Source organism: Mobula hypostoma, chromosome 23, assembly GCF_963921235.1.
Source record: "Mobula hypostoma chromosome 23, sMobHyp1.1, whole genome shotgun sequence".
NCBI classification, from domain to species: domain Eukaryota; kingdom Metazoa; phylum Chordata; class Chondrichthyes; order Myliobatiformes; family Myliobatidae; genus Mobula; species Mobula hypostoma.
The window spans coordinates 36,837,685-36,856,522 of NC_086119.1; the positions used below are offsets into that span (position 1 = coordinate 36,837,685).

Sequence of the window (18,838 nt, forward strand, 5' to 3'; positions counted from 1 at the left end):
CAAAAAGACATTCAGCGAGCTGCAGTTAATGAGAGAGATCAGAAGAGAATGGGCAAACTGGTTCAAGGTGACAGTAACTCAAATAATCATGCGTTACAACAGTGTTGTGCACAAGAGCATCTCTGAACACACAGCACGTTGAACCTTGAAGTGAATGGGCAACAGCAGCAGAAGACCATGAGCATGCACTCAGTGGCCACTTTATTAGGTATAGTGGGTATCTAATAAAGTAGCCACTGAGTGCAGTGCATTTCAATTTTAAATCACTTGTTTTCAACTGGATTGTGGTGAATGATGCAGATGTGTGTTTGTTCCTGCAAATTAGTACAGATTCAATCAGTGTCAATCACTGCAGTTTTTGATGTGTACCCATGTTCATACTCCAACTGACCTTTCTTGTTGAAACAGGCCCTCCTGATGCCCCATTGGATGTTCAGATAGAAGCAGGCCCCACTCCTGGTGCTGTGCTGATCAGTTGGCTACCAGTAACCATAGACGCTGCGGGGACCTCAAATGGAGTGCGAGTCACTGGATATGCTGTCTATGCTGATGGACAGAAGGTAAACTTAGCATTTTCCATGTCTAATTTTGGTTGTCAATGTGCAGGTAAATATATTAACACTGGATTCACATTGTTGCACTTTTGCTTGCCTTTCTCAGGGTTCCATAATTCTCAGGGCTGTTTCTCTGCACTGTACAATAGAATGAAATATTTGTAGGAAAAAGTTAGCGTTCCTATCTTAGGGGTGTAGCTCCTCATTGTATCTTTATGTCATGGTGCACAGTAGCTGAGAACTAACAGTTAATGTTGAAAGGACAATTTCAGTCAGTGAACTTAATTCTGCACAGTATCTTGCCAGGTGAGTTGTGGAGTGGAAGTTCCATCATGGCCAATTAAAGAGCTGACAGCAAAGAAAACAATAAAAGGTTGTTCAATCACATTCAATCTGTTTGTCAGTGCTAACTTATTCAGCAACTTCTTAACTTGGGGGGAGAAATTGTACTCATTCAGAAATGTTCTGGACATAAATTATGCACCTCTTTTGTCTTCTCTTCAAATTTCACAATTGCCCTCACACTCATTACACTGCTTATCTATGACAGTGATTATGATGACTACATTTTGAAGCACACTTCAAAACTGAAAATGACTCATTTCTATGGATTGCCCATGCAGATGTCATAATATGTTTCTTAGTATGTTGTGTTATTTAACACTAAAGTTTGTAATATAGAGGTTGTGCTTGCTCTGCATGTTGTAAAGCCAGCAGAAAAGTCACCCAGGAAGCTGAGCAGCATCTGATAAATAAATGTGTCAGTTTTATGAATATTATCATTACTTGTCAAAGTCTTGGGTAGTAGTACCACTCATTGAAAATTTGCTATATAACAGTTTCTCAAAGCAATATAACTTTTTCTTTGTTTTCTTCTCAGATTATTGAAGTGACATCTCCCACAGCTGGTAGTGTGCTAGCTAGATCAAGTCAGATTCAGCTTCTGCAGGTGTCTAAGGAACTCACTGTTCGTACCATGTCTCCTTATGGTGAATCAGCTGACTCCAACCCCATTAAAATTCCTCGAGCACTGTTTACATTTCCTTTACACCCTATGCCATTACAGACTGCACCAGATAAATGTCTCCATCCTGAAAACAGTGTTCCTCTCAATCATGGATTACCCAATGTAGATTTCAAGGATGAGGCTCTGCCTGGGTTAACCTGTGACAAGATTCTCAATAATGACAGTGCCACAAGCTACAATGCAGACGAGCAGGGAAACTATCCACCTGCTTTTGAAACCTTGAGTCAAGTGGCTGATGCGAAGCCAAACTTTGAAGAGCCAGCAAGTATTCTAAAGGAAGATACCAACAATTTGAAGGTAAGTGGCACGTGATGGGGGGAGGGATGCATTATATATCTCAACTAATAACTTCATTGAATGAATATGTGCAGTTGTTAAAGTTTTAGTGTTTTGTTGGCAGAAAGTACTAAAAAATGAATGTATGAACAGTTACGTTATCTCTTTAATTGTTTTGGTTTTCAGTTGTCTAATGTGGGGCAGAAGTTGGTTTCAGTCAACTGATCAGGGGGCTGGTTTATTTTAAGGTGCTGATTTGGAGGAGAGAATACTTGATGCAAATCCTGGTCTTGGTACATGTCTCTGGTGCAGTGAAAGGCCATATGATTTGCCAAGGACTTCAGTTTTCTGGAGTAAGGTTGCTAATCTGGTTGAGAGTGTTGGGTTCTGTTGACAGGTTTAGAAAGCAAGTTGGTCTTGCTTTCTGGCTTGGCAAGAAGCTTATCTCAGTATGTAGTTTTGTTTTGTGAAGATTAGAACTCTGCATTATAAGAGTTTTAACATTTTAAAGGATTTTAGTCAAAGTATATAATGAAAGGCAATACAAAAAGCTATATATATATATATATATAATATCTAAAGAGTGAACATATCATGTCATTGATATTCAAGCTTTATTCGGTCTTTTTTTGCACCTGAGTTTTGATCTGAACTCTGTGAGTAACTTCTTTTGATACTGATGGTAAAGTCTTGCTTTATCCATGAAATTTCGTATTACTACTTGAGTATCATCTAATGAGTCTTAGAAACAAATATGAGTTAACATAATCAATCGATTATTTTATAGGATGGTAATGCAGGTTTGTTGGATTCTTCTAATGAGAACAATGTTGAAGAACAGCCAAAAGAAAATACAGACCATTTGGAAAATGCTCAGCTAAAGAGGTCAGTTGGATATCTTGAAGAATTCCTTGTGGACTTGGAGCAGAAGGAGCATCTGGACATTATGGAAGATTCTGAAGTGAAAGACTTGAAAAGTGATCCTGATAACCAGATGATGGAGAGAACCATAGAAACACCAATCAATGGAATCCAAGAATCCAAGGAAGAAGTAGAATATGATGTCTCCCTGACTAATATTCGGGTTCCCTCTATTGAGGAATTTTTGACGGAATCAGAATTAAAGCAGGAAAAAGTACTTATTGCAGTGGATGGAGAGATGACTGAAGGGGGCCAGCTTCGATCTGAAAATAACCATCAGGTACGTAAGGAATGAAATTAGAAGCCTTTTGGTGCAATCTTCAAATATAGCAACAATGTCATTTAGCTGAGTGTAAAAAGATGGGGGAAATAAAAGAGGAAAATAAAGCATTCATGATGCACATGTAATCCCCTGGTAAGCCTCAGGCTCGCTCCGCTTGCTTTTGTCTAGGGGGAGCAGCCTTCAGCCCCGCCAAACGGGTAATCAAGTTTGGGTAGATGCTGTTTGATGTACCCCACCATGCCAAATAACAGACAGTACACCATATGCGATTAAATGATTATACTTTATAATTCATACTTTGACTATGTAGATAGTAAAGGAACAAAATAAGAACTATTTAACTGTTAAAAGAAAAAAGCACCATTATTATTAACCAGTTTGTGCACACATCATTGGAGCTCTTACAGAACCAGGTCTCCCTTCCTCCAGTCGATGTCCTCCGAACTCCGCCGACCCTGGAATGGGACCAAATCTCGATGATCGACCAAATATTCCACACGAGTCTGTCCTCGTCTCCTCTCCTCGCCGAAGACCCTGGGCCTCGGACTCCCATACGGGGTCCGTTCTGTCACCCAGCTTACAGCATCGTGTCTCCTCTCTGTGTCCCCATCGCGCCTTCTCCCCAAAGCCCACAAAAACAATAGCTTACAGACACACAAGAAAGAATAACATCTATCCCAATTGGTTAGCAAATGAATACAATTCTTGTTATCAGTAATTATAACCCAAACAAGCTGCTAGAGAGAACCACTGTCTCAGAGTTAACATCACAGAGAAGCCATTTTTATTAGCCTTAACAGTAACATAAAAGAAGAAACCCCTTACACAGATTTATTTCATCCTGGGAATTTTTATTCAAATCCAGGCCCAGCAGATAGAAGGAAAACTTTAACTCATGAGGTAAAACAACGAAATTAGTTTATGAAGTTGTCATCCAACATAGACTGCATAGGGCAATGTTCTCCACCTGTGACATAACAATCCTGTGATTCATTCTGTATTAAAGTAGACATGGATCTAGAACAACCAAAAATCAGTTAGAGTTAGACCTAAAAGCCAGAAACATATTCAAACATGACCAGGTAATAAGATATAAAATTTTGTGTTTAGTTCAGCTATTTACCATCAGAATAAATTACAATATGCTCTACTTCAATGGATGTTAAAAATATTTAAGGTGCAGATGATGACAAACTGGAAGGCAAAGTAACCAGGACATCTTCAAGGAGCGGTGTCTCAGAAGGGCAATTTTCATTATTAAGGACCTCCACTACCCAGGGCATGCCCTTTTCTCACTATTGCCATCAGGTAGGAGGTACAGAAACCTGAAGGCACGCACTCAGCGATTCAGGAACAGCACACATCAAAGTTGCTGGTGAACGCAGCAGGCCAGCAGCTTCCCCTCTGCCATACAATTCCAAAAAGGACTTTGAACCTGTGAACACTACCTCACTTTTTAATATATATTATTTTTGTTTTTTGTATGATTTTTAATATATTCAATATACATATACTGTAATTGATTTTATTTATTATTATTTTTCTTCTATATTATGTATTACATTGAACTGCTGCTGCTAAGTTAACAAATTTCACGACACATGCCGATGATAATAAACCTGATTCTGATTCTGAATATATAGTGTGTTGATGTATTGGTAAGCTGCATCTTAAAATGAAATGGCAAATATTATCTTTCACTGTATGATGAATTTAAGATCTCAGTTTTACAGTCCACTAAGCCGAAAGAAGTATTCACTTGAGTAAAAATATGTGAGACACAGGAGTACGGTTTAAAAGCAGAAAAAAAGATTGATTATGTGTTCAGTATTTTGCACAAGAAATAAGGACTATAGTGCTATCAGGGTTTCTCATTATGCTACATGATTAATAATGTCTTCACTTTGGAATTATATATACCAAGAATAGGATATGCTCATGTGGTATGAGAAGGAAGTAATGATGTTGAGATTGATAAGAGATTCCTTTTAGTAGAGGTTGAATACAATTGTTTTATCCTTTTAAATTTAAGCTAATTTTTTTCTTGTCTCTCAAAGAAACAAGAAAATTCCTTTCTTAAAAAACTTGAAAATAAAAGACTTTACTATGTGTGAGTGCCTGGTGCGACCCCTGCAACGTGTTTGCCCTCAAATCCTTTTGTTCCCAGATCTGGAGTACCTTGTACTGCTGTGTAGACCTTTCTGGCTGCCTAGGGAGTTCACAGCTGTTATTATCGCAGCTGTGTGTATCCCGCCATAGGCTGATACTGAGATACTGACATTGCTCTCAAGGAACTGTACGAGACCATCAGCACCATGGAGACTGCACACCCGGAGGCTGCCTTCATCGTCATGGGTGACTTTAATAAAGCGTCGCTGACTAAAGTCTCTCCGAAGTTTTGTCAACATATCCAGGTGAGCACATGGGGAGATAGCATACTCGACCACTGCTACTCTCCCTTCCACAACGTTTACAAAGCGCTCCCCTGCACTCCCCCTCCCACTCCCGCTCCATTTGGAAAATCTGATCACTCCTTCATCTTGTTGCTGCCAAAGTACAGGCAGAAGCTGAAACGAGGCGGCTATTGTTAAAACTGTCCACTATTGGTCCGATCAATCCATCTCCATGCTACAGGACTACTTTGACGTCGACTGGAAGGTTTTCCATGAAGAAGATGTCCCCGAATTCACGGTGGAGTCACAAGTTTCATTCAGAAGTGCATCGAGGATGTTGTCCCCAGAAACTGGTCTGGATCTATCCAAACCAGAAAGGACACAGAGCTTACATTGCCAGTAATCAGCAGGAGCTCAAGAAATGCAGCTACAATCTGCGCAAAGTCAACAAGGCAGTGAAACAACAATGCAGGGACAAGATCCATGTTCAACTCTCCACCAACAACACACGCAGTGTATGGCAAGGTCTGCACACCATCGCAGACTTCAAAGCTTAACGCAATAGGGTTTCCAACATCGCTGCCTCTCTTCCAGACGAGCTAAATCTTCTTTTACGCTCGATTCAATGTCGCCAACACTAACACCCTGAGGAGAGCCACCAAAGCAGAGTGCACCTTGGCCATCTTGGAGGCTGAAGTACACAAGTGTTTCCAAAGAGTGGACAGTCACAAGGCTGCGGGACCGGACAGCATCCCAGAGCGGGTACTCAGGATGTGCGCAGCACAACTGGCAGGTGTGTTTACAGACATCATTGTTCCGGTACCTAAAAATGCCAAGGTAACATGTCTGAACGACTGGCATCCTGTCGCACTCACCTCAATAATAAGCAAATGCTTTGAGAGGCTGGTCAAGGACTACATCTGCAGCTTGCTACCACCCATACTGGACCCCCTACAATTTACCTACTGACACAACCAATCGACAGATGACACAATAGCCACAGCTCTATACACCGTTCTTGCACACATGGAGAAGAGAGATACTAATGTGAGAATGTTGTTCTTGGACTACAGTTGAGCATTCAACACCATAATTCCTTCCAGGCTCGACAAGAAGCTCAGAGACCTCAGCCTTTACCCTGCCTTGTATAGTTGGATCCTGGACTTCTTGTCAGATGGCCGGCAGGTGGTAAGAGTGGGCTCCCTCACCTCTGCCTCTCTAACCCTCAACACAGGTGCACCTCAGGACTGTGTACTAAGCCCCCTCCTTTACTTTCTGTATACCCATGACTGTTGCCACCCACAGCTCCAATCTGATCATTAAATTTGCTGACAACACTACACTGATTGGCCTAATCTCAAATAATAATGAGGCAGCCTACAGAAAAGAAGTCATCACCCTGACACAGTGACGACAAGAAAACAACCTCACCCTCAATGTCGCAAAAACAAAGGTGCTGGTTGTGGACTACAGGAGGAATGGACACAGGTAGCCTCTATTGACATCAATGGATCTGGGGTTGAGAGGGTGGACAGCGTTAAGTTCCTCTTTATGCTTTAAGCACAACAGCGCCTCTTTCACCTCAGACAGTTGAAGAAGGTTGGTATGGGCCCCCAAATCCTAAGAACTTTCTATAGGGGCACAATTGAGAGCATCCTGACTGGCTGTATAACTGCCTGATATGGGAACTGTACTTCCCTCAATCACAGGACTCTGCAGAGAGAGGTGCGGACAGCCCAGCGCATCTGTAGATATGAGTGAACTTCCCATTACATGTTTCCCCCGCCATCTGAAGGTAGAGCGTTCCTATGAAACAGTTCGTAAGCCGGAATGTCGGAAAGCGAAGAAGCAATTACCATTTATTTATATGGGAAAAATTTGTGAGCGTTCGCAGACCCAAAAATAACCTACCAAACCATGCCAAATAACACATAAAACCTAAAATAACAGTAACATATAGTAAAAGCAGGAATGATGTGATTAAATACACAATCTATATAAATTAGAAATACTTCTCTACAACGATTGCCTGCACTGTTCTCCATAGCGAAAATCTCACGCAAGTGCTCTTGGCAGAAACACGGCGCAAGCGCTCTTGGCAAAACACTCTCTCCAGTAACCTTTAAGCTATGAAGCTGCCAAATCATACCAAATAACATGTAAAAATACACAGCCGATATAAAGTAGAAATAATGTATATACAGTGTAGTATCACTTACGGGAATTGGGACAGCACCAAGCACACTGATGATGGTGTGTTAGGCTGAGTCATCGGAGGTTGAGGTGGTGCAGTGGCCCCCACCCTCCAGGCCACCAACCGATACCGATCCGTGAAGCATGCAGGGTTACAGTGCTGGCCAGAACGCACCCAGCACATCTTTAAGAAAAAAGCCGAAACAAACAAGCTAATTAATTAGGTGCTGCCCGGCATGTAAATGTCGGCCCAGATCAGAGGCGATTGCTGATTGCGTCGGTCCGTTCGCTACTGCCTTCGGTTTTGATTGTTATCCTTTCCTCTTGCAATTGCATCAGCTCTTCATATATCAATTCTTGGTCATGGGATGTCAAAACCTCTTCAACACCATCTTCGTCAACTTCCACAAGCCAAACTCACTTTGTCCTTACTTGGTTCACCACAGTCAATGCTTAATTATGGCTAGTTTTATGCTAAGTGCAACACCCTTACGAGCTCTTTCAGGCTTTTCCGATACCTTAGAACTCATCTTGCTAACGGCTGCTCACAGGCACGTGTTTAAGTATTGCCAGCGAGAATGCCATTCCCGGGGAGAGTAGCTGTTCGGGGTGTGCGCTGCCTTTTTTTGCACGCTAATTTTTTTCGTGTGCTGCTTTTCCCATGTGCTGCCTTTTTTCGTAAGCGAAAACAGGGAACTAATGTAGGTCTTTCGTAACAGTGAGGTTTCGTAAAGCAAACGTTCGAAAAGCGGGGGACACCTGTATTCCGGACATTTACAAAGACAGGTCTATAAAAAGGGCCCGAAGGATTATTGGGCACCTTAGTCACCTCAACCACAAATTGTTCCAGCTGCTACCAACTGGGAAATGGTACCGTAGCATAAAAGCCAGGACCAACAGGCTCCGGGACAGCTTCTTCCACCAGTAGCAGACTGCTTAATTCAAGCTGACACAACTGTATTTCTATGTTACATTGACTATCCTGTTGTACATAGTATTTATTATAAATTACTCTAAATTGCATATTGCACATTTAGACGGAGACGTAACGTAAAGATTTTTCCTCATGGATGTGAAGGATGTAAGTAATAAAGTCAATTCAATTCAGTTCAACCTCACCTTCGATAGGCTGCCCTTTCCACGTGTTTGTATTGATGCAGATTTTGAGTTTTCGGTGATGATGATATCCAAACAATTGTCCTTTGATATTAGTTTTCTTTTCTGTGGAAAGTGAGAAGACAAGTATATTGGTGTAATGGAACTTTTGTTTCCCATGTGTAAGAGGCCATGCATGACAAGAGCAATATAGTCAGTGTCTTGCAACTTGTAAGCTGTTAGGAAAAACACACATAATACTGGAGGTACTCAGCAGTTCAGGCAGCAACTATGGAGAGGAATAAACAATTGATATTTCAGGCCTAGATCCTTCAACCAGACTATTAGTAACCTTTCTTGCATTAAAAGGTATTTATAGTGGTTCTGAGAAAAGACTTTGTAGGTTGTTCCTTGTAGAAGTTAATTTCCCTAATATTTGAATGCCAAGAAATATAGGTACAGGCAGTGAGTGAGTGAAATTGCATAAATGATGGAAAAAATAAATTAGCACCAGAGGTTTGTTTTACTGTGCATTGCATCAAAATTCTTAAAGTAATGGAAGTTTAACCTCATATATTCAATCAATGCTGTGCTGCTTTTGGGTTTCATGCCCTCAGTCCTCATCAAGTGACTCCAGCTAGATTTCACTTCCACCAGTAATACTTTCTCCTTGCAAACTTGAAAATTTGATAAAATATTTGGCTCCAAAACACTCCGAGGCCCCCAGTCCTCCCATTATTATATTGAAAAGTATTACTGCCCTTGATCGGGACAAATTGTTTGTCATTGGGTAGTGTATTTCTAGCAATCAAATTACCTTTCATGGGTAATAATGGTATTGGAAGGAAATAAAGACAAGTTGGTAGCAGTTTTACATCAGCTATTGTTAAGACATTTCTACCATGAATCTGGGAAAAGGAAGAAAAGATTGGTCCAGTGTTAATGAATATTGCCCTTTCTTTAACTGAGATGCAGTGTGACAAAGGGAAGCTGGCAGTGGGAAATGAGTTGTCTGCCCCAAAGCCAAGCCCCAGACACACTTATCTCAGTGAACTTCTTAGCTAAATGCAGCTCGCTACATGTTGTGTGCTGACATTTCTTTATTTCTTAACTTCCAGCACATTGGTAAAGCTGAGGATCATGAAAATGAGGATTACCCCCCTGACAGTAGTCGTGGCTCGGATCTCTCGGATATCATGGAAGAAGATGAAGAAGAACTGGGGTCAGACTCACAAGCTAATGAAGAGCTGCAGAAACAAGAATGCAGCTTGAACAGAGAGAACTCACTGAAGGTAAAATCTATATGGACATGAATTTATTGTTTTTACTGCTCTTTGAGAAAAGCCCGTGCAAAGATAATTAATAGATCTCAGATTAAAGTGTGTAATGTGTTTTTATCCTGAGTAATATGTTGTTATTTTTCTCTCTTTCCTTTTCTGACATCTCTTCTAAGATTGATATAAATAAATTTCAGTTCAGCACCATTGGGATGTAGCAAGATGTATGAGTCATCCTGTCCTGAAGTAATTATCCTCACCCAAACTCATGGTTACACATACATAGAAATATCTTTAAATATTGCAATAGTGTTCTGAGTCTCTCTGAAACCTGTACAAACAGTGGTGTTCATTGGCTCTTTGAATTTAACTCACAGGACTAATAGTGTTCACTTGTGGATTAAATCTGCAGTAGTGTTTACTGGCCCTGAGGATGAAATGGACAGAAATAATGGTGTTCACTTTCCCTACAGATCAGTCTTCAGCAATTCAAACTGGAAAGAATAGTGTTGTATATTAATTCTGTGAAACAGCAAGATTGATTGGTCTTGTAGATGGAATTTAAGAGATTTGTTAACAGGCTAGAAATCTAACGTATGGGAATTTGATCTTGATTGTAGCTCACAGTCTCATTCATGTTACTTGTTTTTGAAACAACATCACTCAACTTGGGTTCAATTTCATTACTGCTGAGCTCTCTTTATAGGACAAATGTGTGACGAGCTGTGTTTCTATCTCATGTGGATAACATTAATTTATTTGTTGAAATTTGGGTTAAAACTGATCCAGATATTCTAGAAATGTGGTGTACCGCATCCTATGCGCAAGGCAAATTACAGCGATGGGAAGAGAAAAGATGAGAGAAAATTGAAGAAGCAGTGGATAACATAGTTGTTATGTGATATTAACTTCGTAAATGAAGGAATTGATGGAGATTGGAGAATTTACTAGGGTAGTGTGTTTAACAGTAATATGAATAGATGTATTTTAGCCCTATGTAGTACGTTGTTGCTTTGTACACATTTCAATAACCTGTGCATTTTGTTCAAATCACAATATCAAGTTTTGTAACCAACAGTAAGGTTCCTTGTCTTGTATGGTGACAATACAATAGACAGTGTACCTAACCATTGACTTTCCTGTGATTTTACCAATTAATTAATCAAGACTGGCTTTATGTTGAGTTATGGAGAGTTTGTATAATGCAGCAAAACCAGTACATTCATGGAAGTAATGAGAAGAAAATCTTTGTATAACTAGGCAGAGCAGGGTTCTATTTCAACCCCTTAACACGTATTTGGCTTTGTCTCAGTTCTGTGATTGAAGTGAAAAAGGAGACAGATAGGAAGAGACAAACTTCAGAACAGTTTGTCATGATCCACAAGCCCATAAAGCTATGGAGTTCCAAAGCAAAGAGAAATAGGCCCTACAGCTCACATGCAATGTCTGCCATAGGGCCTGACTATACCAGTCTCACTTGCCTTACACACTTGTGTGTGAAGTTTAAACTTCAGATTCCCTTTGAACCTCTTCCCTCTTACCTTAAACATTTGTCCTCTAGTTTTAGACACCACTACCATGGGAAACAGAATCGACCTATCTATCCTATGTTTTCCTCTCATAATTTTTTATATTTTATATAACCTGTATATCAAGATAATTCAGCTTAAATAAACCCATTAACTGCGGGTGTGTTTAGTTAGTAATTATTAAGTTTCACTTTTATGATTGATCCATTTGTGATTGATCTATTACAATTGATGTGAAGGACTAAAATTGCAGTTGTAACTATTATTGATGTGCTGGTTTTGTAAAATTTTCACAAAATACAAAATTTTAATAAACTTTGAAAGCAGATGTGAAGGTAGAAACAGTATACTACTGGGATATTGGATCTCTTGTGCTTTTATTTCCCTTTATAAACATTCATTTGGTCCTACAAGTAGATCCTGACCAGGCCTTGTTTATCCACTTATAATACAAAAGATTTCCAAATAATTGAGCGGTATTTTTTCCTTAATATGTGAGATTGTTAGTTGCCATCCTGAAGATGATGCTTTAAATCAGCGTATGCTGTGTCAGTGGGTCACTTTTAGCAACAATTGTTCGTAATCGCATTCTGAGAATCACTCCAATGCTGTCATTTCTGAAGATCTTTTGTCAGTTTTCTACCTAAAGTATTAGGAAGCAGAGTTGTTTTAAATTTAGTATTTTGTATTATACTGTACTCAAGGAAATTCTTAAAAGCTGCTTATAGATAAAGATTTGAAATATTAAGCAGGTTGTCCTCACTTTATTTGCTGATCTCATAAAATAATGAAAATCATTGAACATCTCACAGTGATTCAATATGTTATAAGTACTGTAATCTACTGATTGGAAATTATTCAGAACAGATTGAGCAAATACACTGAATGATACTCCCCACGGCGGAGACACAGTAGTACATGGTTCAATTCGCGCCACTGCCTGTAAGAAGTTTGTACATTATCCCCATGACCATGTGAGTTTCGTCCCACAATCCAAGGGCCGAAGGGTCCTTCCATGCTGTATCTCAATCAATCAATAAATAAATAAATACTGCAGTTTTGGTAGGCTGCTACCTCATCATTTTCAGGCTGCTCCTATCATGCCCATCTGCACTCCACAATGAATTAGAGTTGATACTCTTGGTTTAAAAAAATAATAACAGGATAAGGGCTGTGCCAGGCAAAAGTTAGACTGTGGTAAACATTTCTGATGGCGACTTACAGTACTACATGGATGCCCAGTTTTTTAGCAGCTAGCTGTGTCTGAGATTGTTCTGTAGAGCCCTTTGGAATCCCACACATTACATGAACGGTATCCCAGTGTTAGGATGAAACTTTGTCTCCACAAGAACAGGGCAAGTGGTTATTCTACTAATATGGTTATGGACATGTGCATCTGTCACAGATAGATAGGTGAGGACAATACCAAGTAAGTATATCCCTGATGTTAGTTCACCCACTACCTGCTGCAAACTTGGCCTGGCATCCATGTCCTTCAGTATTCTCGCAGCGCTGTCTGCAGTGGTTCTACCAAGCCAGTCTTGGTGATGGAATACAACCAAAGCTAAACCCATTACACCAGTTCCAGCAAGGCCATATACAATTGTATTTTGACTTCCTCACTTCTAAATTCAAATTCTCAGATTCTAATTAAAAGATCTTACCATTGCTAAGTTCCTCCATTATCAGTATCCTAGCAGATATCATTGACCAAGTATTCAACTGGAACGGTCACATAAATACAATGGCTAAAGTTTGGGTCAGATGCTGACTATACTGTAGCAATTGGTTCACATCCTGACACACCAAGAGCTTTTCACCATCTACAAGGTACAAATCAGGAGTATGGTTAAATACCTTCCATTTACCTGGATAAAGACAGGACTAGAACCTCTCAGAAAGCTTGATATCATCTAGTACAATGCAGCCTGTTTGATCAGCACCCATCCACATACATTCAACCACCTTAAGCCTTCATCACCAATACACAGTGGCTGCAGTGGGTGCAATGTTCAAGACACACTGCATTTAGTCATTCCTACTACAGCAGTTGCAAAACCTGTGAACTTTACTACCAAAAAGGACAGGGGCAACGGGTGCCCATAACACTACCACCCGCAAGTTCCCCTTCTTTTCCAAATCACACTGCATCTTAACTTGGAAGAATGGCAGCTGCCATTCATTGTCATTCGGTGTAATCCCTGTAACTCTATTCAACTGCAACACTGTAAGGTACCTTCACCAGAAGGAATGAAGCTGTTTAAGAAGTTAGCTCACCACCATCTTATCAAGAGCATTTGGGGATGGGCAATGCTGGCCTTTCTAGTGACACCCTGATCCTGAAAGTGAATCCTAAGAAAGGACTGGAAACGAATTATTTAACAACTTATTTTATTTCACATGAACTTCCACAATTAAAGAATGCTTTGAAATTTAAAAATAACTCTTCAAATATTTGTAAACCAAAAGGTTTAAAGTTTTGAAAATTAAAAATATGAGCACTTAATCATCAGCAATTGAGTTCACCTTCACTGCCTGTAGTGAACAAATCATTCTTGGAACCACTCAGATGCTGGAGGAACTCCGCAGGTCAGGCTGCAGCTGTGGAAGGAAATGGACAATTGATTCTTCAGGTCAAGACCAGAAAGGTATTGAACTAAAATGCCTTTTGCCCATTTCCCCTCTTACAGATACTACCTGATTGGCTGAATTCCTCCAGTATTTACAGTCTCTCTTGTCATCATTATGGAAATCGCTGACTATTTTAGATTATTATTATATGAGGTTTGCAAGTGCTTGTATTTGAGGCTATTTCTTACATTGTTGTAATTTTGGGTGCTTTACTTTGAGCTGCTCTTTGCATTTCTGTTGCTTTGCTGTGCTTTAAGTTGATCTTGTTTCAATTTTCACCTTTACTTTTTTTCTTTCTTTCTCCCTCCCCTCCCCTTCCTCGCATGCACTCAACCACTGTACGTGTTAACCATGTCTCAACAGCCTGAACAGTATGAAACTGATAGCGATGAGGAGTTTATGGAGAAAATTCTAGAACTTCCTTTGCAGAAACATTGCAGTAAGAAACTATTCAGCATTCCTGAACTAACGGAGGAGGAAGAGGAGGAGGAGGACAAGGACAAGGAGACCATTTACAGCAGAAAGCAAGACAGCACTAGAAATCAAGAACAAGGAAAAAAGGTCTCTAACCACTGCCAAGAGAAAGTACAGGTAGAGGATCAGATATTTAACTGTATGCAAACAAGTTCTCATGACAACAAATTAAGAGACCAAAACTCAACTGTTGATACCAAAAGTCAAGAAGTGAGAGAAAAACAAGTCTCCAAAATCAATCTGTGTAACAGCAAAAATCTAGTGCAGGATGCCAAAAGTTATAATGTTGCTCAAAACGACCTAAAGTTCATGGACTCGGAGAAAAGCTTAATGTATACATGTGATCAGAGCAACAGGCAAGAGCCAGGTGAAAAACACACTCACTACACTAAGAGCAACTTCAGAAAGAAAGAATGGTGCGAAGAGGCCAGTTCCAGATTTCATCATAGGTATTCCAAAGGATGTATTAGGTCCCACAGTTTGAAAAGGAAGACTTCAGAATGCACACATAAAAGCATTGTCAATGACTATGACTTTGAAACCACTGTAGAGAAATCACAATCAGAGGAAAGCCACAGAGATATCTTAGCTGTGACAGTAGATGATCCAACAACCATATTACAAAGGCAACCTCGGACACAGATTAGGTCTACAACTGAAGGGCTGAATATATCAGATACTGGAAGCCCTCGTTACAACAGGAGGTACCAGGTGTCACACAAACAACTAGAAATAGACATAGAATATGGTACTGAGGAGGAAGAAGAAATACTATCTCCTAACTTACATTTCTGTTCAAATTTTATTCACCTGGACCAAAGGAGATCAGATTGGTTACATGGTGGCTCGAAACACAATGAAAATGAGAATAGGCATTGCAGCCAGTGTGATTCTACTCAGTCGAATGGACAAAGACATGTATCAGATGAAGCTAATGTTTTTGATTCAAACTCTGGTGGCACTAAGTCTCCTCATCGTCATAAAAGAAAAGATAAAGCTGTTTTTCCTAGGTGTCAGCTACATCATGACCGAGGGAGACTAAAAGGAAAAATTAAAGATGAGAAAAAGTTGGAGGCTTGGAATACGGAGTCTCATGAATTGGGCAGAACGAGGGCAAGGGCAAAGACAGAGTTTGTGGATTCAGCATGTACATGGGTGTGTGTTTATCTCACTGTTCATTTACTATTTATTTTTGTTCTTGTGCCTGTCAGTGTGCCTCATGCTTTATATCAGCGATGTACACCTTCATTTTTAGCTGGCAGTTGGAAACAGCACACATGTCCTCTTAGCATCAACACTGAGTCATTAACTGATAAGCTAAACTAAAAGTTAAAACAAAACCTAGCCCTTCAGTCAAGCTGAGAGTGTTGCCAAATTATTAATCATTGATTATTTTGCCCTTGGATGCAGTGCATCTTTTGAATTTATCAGAACATGAAGTAAAATCTCAAGGTACTCATTCAAATCATGCATGATTTTGTGCTGTAAAACCTTTGTAATGACGAAAAGCAGAAATTGAATTCAAATTTCAGTGGCATTGCATAGCTGGCTCAAGAAACATCAGTCACTTTGCACCATCCTTATAGACAATGTGGTTCTTCTCTATTTCACAGTTGGAAACCTGATTCTCTGTACTATATCTATATGGCATGGAATCGGAGCATTTGCAACCTTGCTTTTTCATATTTAACACTGACGCGAGTACATATGATGAAGGGTTTTACCCTGGAATATTAACTGTTTCACTTTCCAAAAAACTGCCTGACATGTCATTGTTTCCCCTTTTGTTTTATTGCATATCTGAGCTGCTACACAAATGGTCTTTCATGAATTTAGTCCCTCTAGATTTGGCTAATCCAAAGCATTTCTCATCAGTTACGTTAGTTCTATTCCTTGTCTTCCTCACAACCTGCTTTCCCACATAATTTTGTTTCATCAGCAACTTGGACTATAAAATATTTAGTCTTTTCTTCTATTTGTATAGATTGTAAGTAGCTGAAATCCAGCATTGATCCACAGTTGTACCTTGACACTCTGAAAATCCCAACTCTCTTTTCTAATAGTAAGTTTCCATCCATGTGAATTAGCTACTCCCAGTCCTCTAACTTCCTTGCTGGTGTGATGACCTTTTGTGTAGCATTTTATCAAACACCTGCTGGAAAACCAATTGATGCTGCATCTTCGGGCGAGAGCAGATGTTTATGTAAGCATAGAATGTAATGTTGCTCGTGGAACTAATTCCTTCTGATGTCAGTTATTTTAATAGTATGTGATCTGACCCTTTAAACTGAATTGAGTATTATTCATAGGGATTTTTAAATGTTTTTGAAAATTCTGAAAATTCTGAATTTTATTCCACACTTTCCAATTACTATGAGTTTACAACTACAACATCAAGTCATTTTTTTCGAGAACGGGAGATTCTGCAGATGCTGGAAATCTTGGGCCATGCACATAAAATATTGGGGGACTCAACATATCAGGCAGCATCTACAGAGGGGAGTTAAACTGTCAACATTTCAGCCTTAAATATCTACTGTTTACTCCTATCCATAGACGCTGCCTGACTTGCTAAGATCCTCCAGCGTTTTGTGTGTGTTGCACATTCTTTCAAGGTCCAGTAGATAATGATCTTATTTCATATATAAATTCTCACAGAAGATCAAGTCATTTGAAGATCAATGAACTCCTTTGCAGTTTTGATGCATATTAATATTCAGTTTTTTTCCACTGAAAATTATCTATCACAAGCAAAGTGCAAAATCACCCTTTATACTTTAATTGTTCATTTTTTACAGTGAGAATTTATTAATTAAATATCTTTTTTATGTATGTGTCCTTTTCTTTAGTTTTCTTTCTACAACAGATTTTGATTGAGTTCAACCACTTTTTTAGTCTAATTGAATTAGGAGCTGTTTATTAATTCAGATTCTGGGTGTTCTACAAGGTGCGGAGCAGTTCTCATCTCAGTTCAATAATGTACAGCTCTTATGGAGATTAAATAGACAAAAGCATCTCATGACTAGAAGATTCATTAAATGTTTATGAGAGGCCTGGTATATAAGAGGTAGTCTTCTACACTTTAGTATTATAGCGTTCATTGGCTTGTCGCATCAATTTTTTGTGCCAATAAAAAGTAGTTTCATCAGATGCTTTTTGAAAAGTTGGTTATTTATAGTCTAGAAACAGCTGTCCTGGGAATCATGAAGTACTAAGGAGATCCTCATAAACCATAACTTTTTGCATGTGAATAGTTTGACATTGATTTAAGTTTTAATATTAACTGTATCAGTTTTAATGTACCAGTTTTAGTCCTGAATCATAGAAAAATAGAATGATTACATGTTCCAAGAAACAAGAGAAAATTTTAAGTAACAAATTCACAATTGATGAAATAATTTCTTCTGAGAGACATAGATGCTGAACAGCCTGATAAATGTACATTCCTGTGTGAGGTAATGCTGCAATTTATCCTGATTTTTTCCACTATTTCTAACATTGGCCAATGCCAATGTTAACCATTCCGTATGATTTTCCTGATCTCCTTGAAAAAAGTACACTGTTGTTGCAAATAGTTGCAAATATTCCAATATACCAGATAACCTTTATAAATCTGCACCGCCAAGTTTAAATGAAATGTTGAGATATACCACCATGTTGCCTATTGCTGTTTATGGGATCATTTTGCACATCACACAATCACTGCGAACAACTCCATATTCAGAGTTATTCATGGAGATGCATTAAGTATTTTTACATGGTAAAGATAATTTTTTTTACACTTTTCATAGATGCTGGCCATTTATAAGAATAGTAGATTTTGCCTGCGTTATCCTTGAGTTCTGAAATAGTTCTGTGGCCTCTATTGGAATCTAGACTATGCTGGTCACAAACAATTTTATATGTGACATGTTTAACATGCATTGAGCACCAAATTCGAAGACCAAGTCATTCAGCTAGTTTATTTTGTTGAAGGCCATTGCTCCTCCTGTTGGTCCAGTTGGTTAAAACAGAGGAAAAATGACCTGCACAAATGAATTTTAATTCACAGGTTATACACCTTGGTAAACCCAGGATGATTTTTGATGCACTGACGATCATTGGATTGAGGAAGGGAAAATTAAGGTGGTCCAAGCATCCAAAAACTATTCAAGCATCATTGTTGGAAGATGATATAAATGTAGA

At 39.2% G+C, this 18,838-nt stretch overlaps 1 protein-coding gene across 5 annotated transcripts in view; it reads left to right on the plus strand.

The window, feature by feature from the left end:
• Positions 1–18,838, plus strand: part of LOC134336674 (peripheral-type benzodiazepine receptor-associated protein 1) — a 321,894-nt gene that overhangs the window by 262,767 nt on the left and 40,289 nt on the right. For 3 of the 5 annotated variants that reach the window (XM_063031030.1, XM_063031029.1, XM_063031031.1), the window contains exons 16-20: positions 409–560; positions 1,435–1,878; positions 2,645–3,058; positions 9,861–10,034; positions 14,543–14,770. In XM_063031030.1, the coding sequence (XP_062887100.1) occupies positions 409–560; positions 1,435–1,878; positions 2,645–3,058; positions 9,861–10,034; positions 14,543–14,770 (1,412 nt within the window). Of the gene's footprint in view, positions 1–408; positions 561–1,434; positions 1,879–2,644; positions 3,059–9,860; positions 10,035–14,542; positions 15,809–18,838 lie in introns of all 5 variants that reach the window. The other 2 variants (XM_063031028.1, XM_063031032.1) reach the window with 2 other exon arrangements.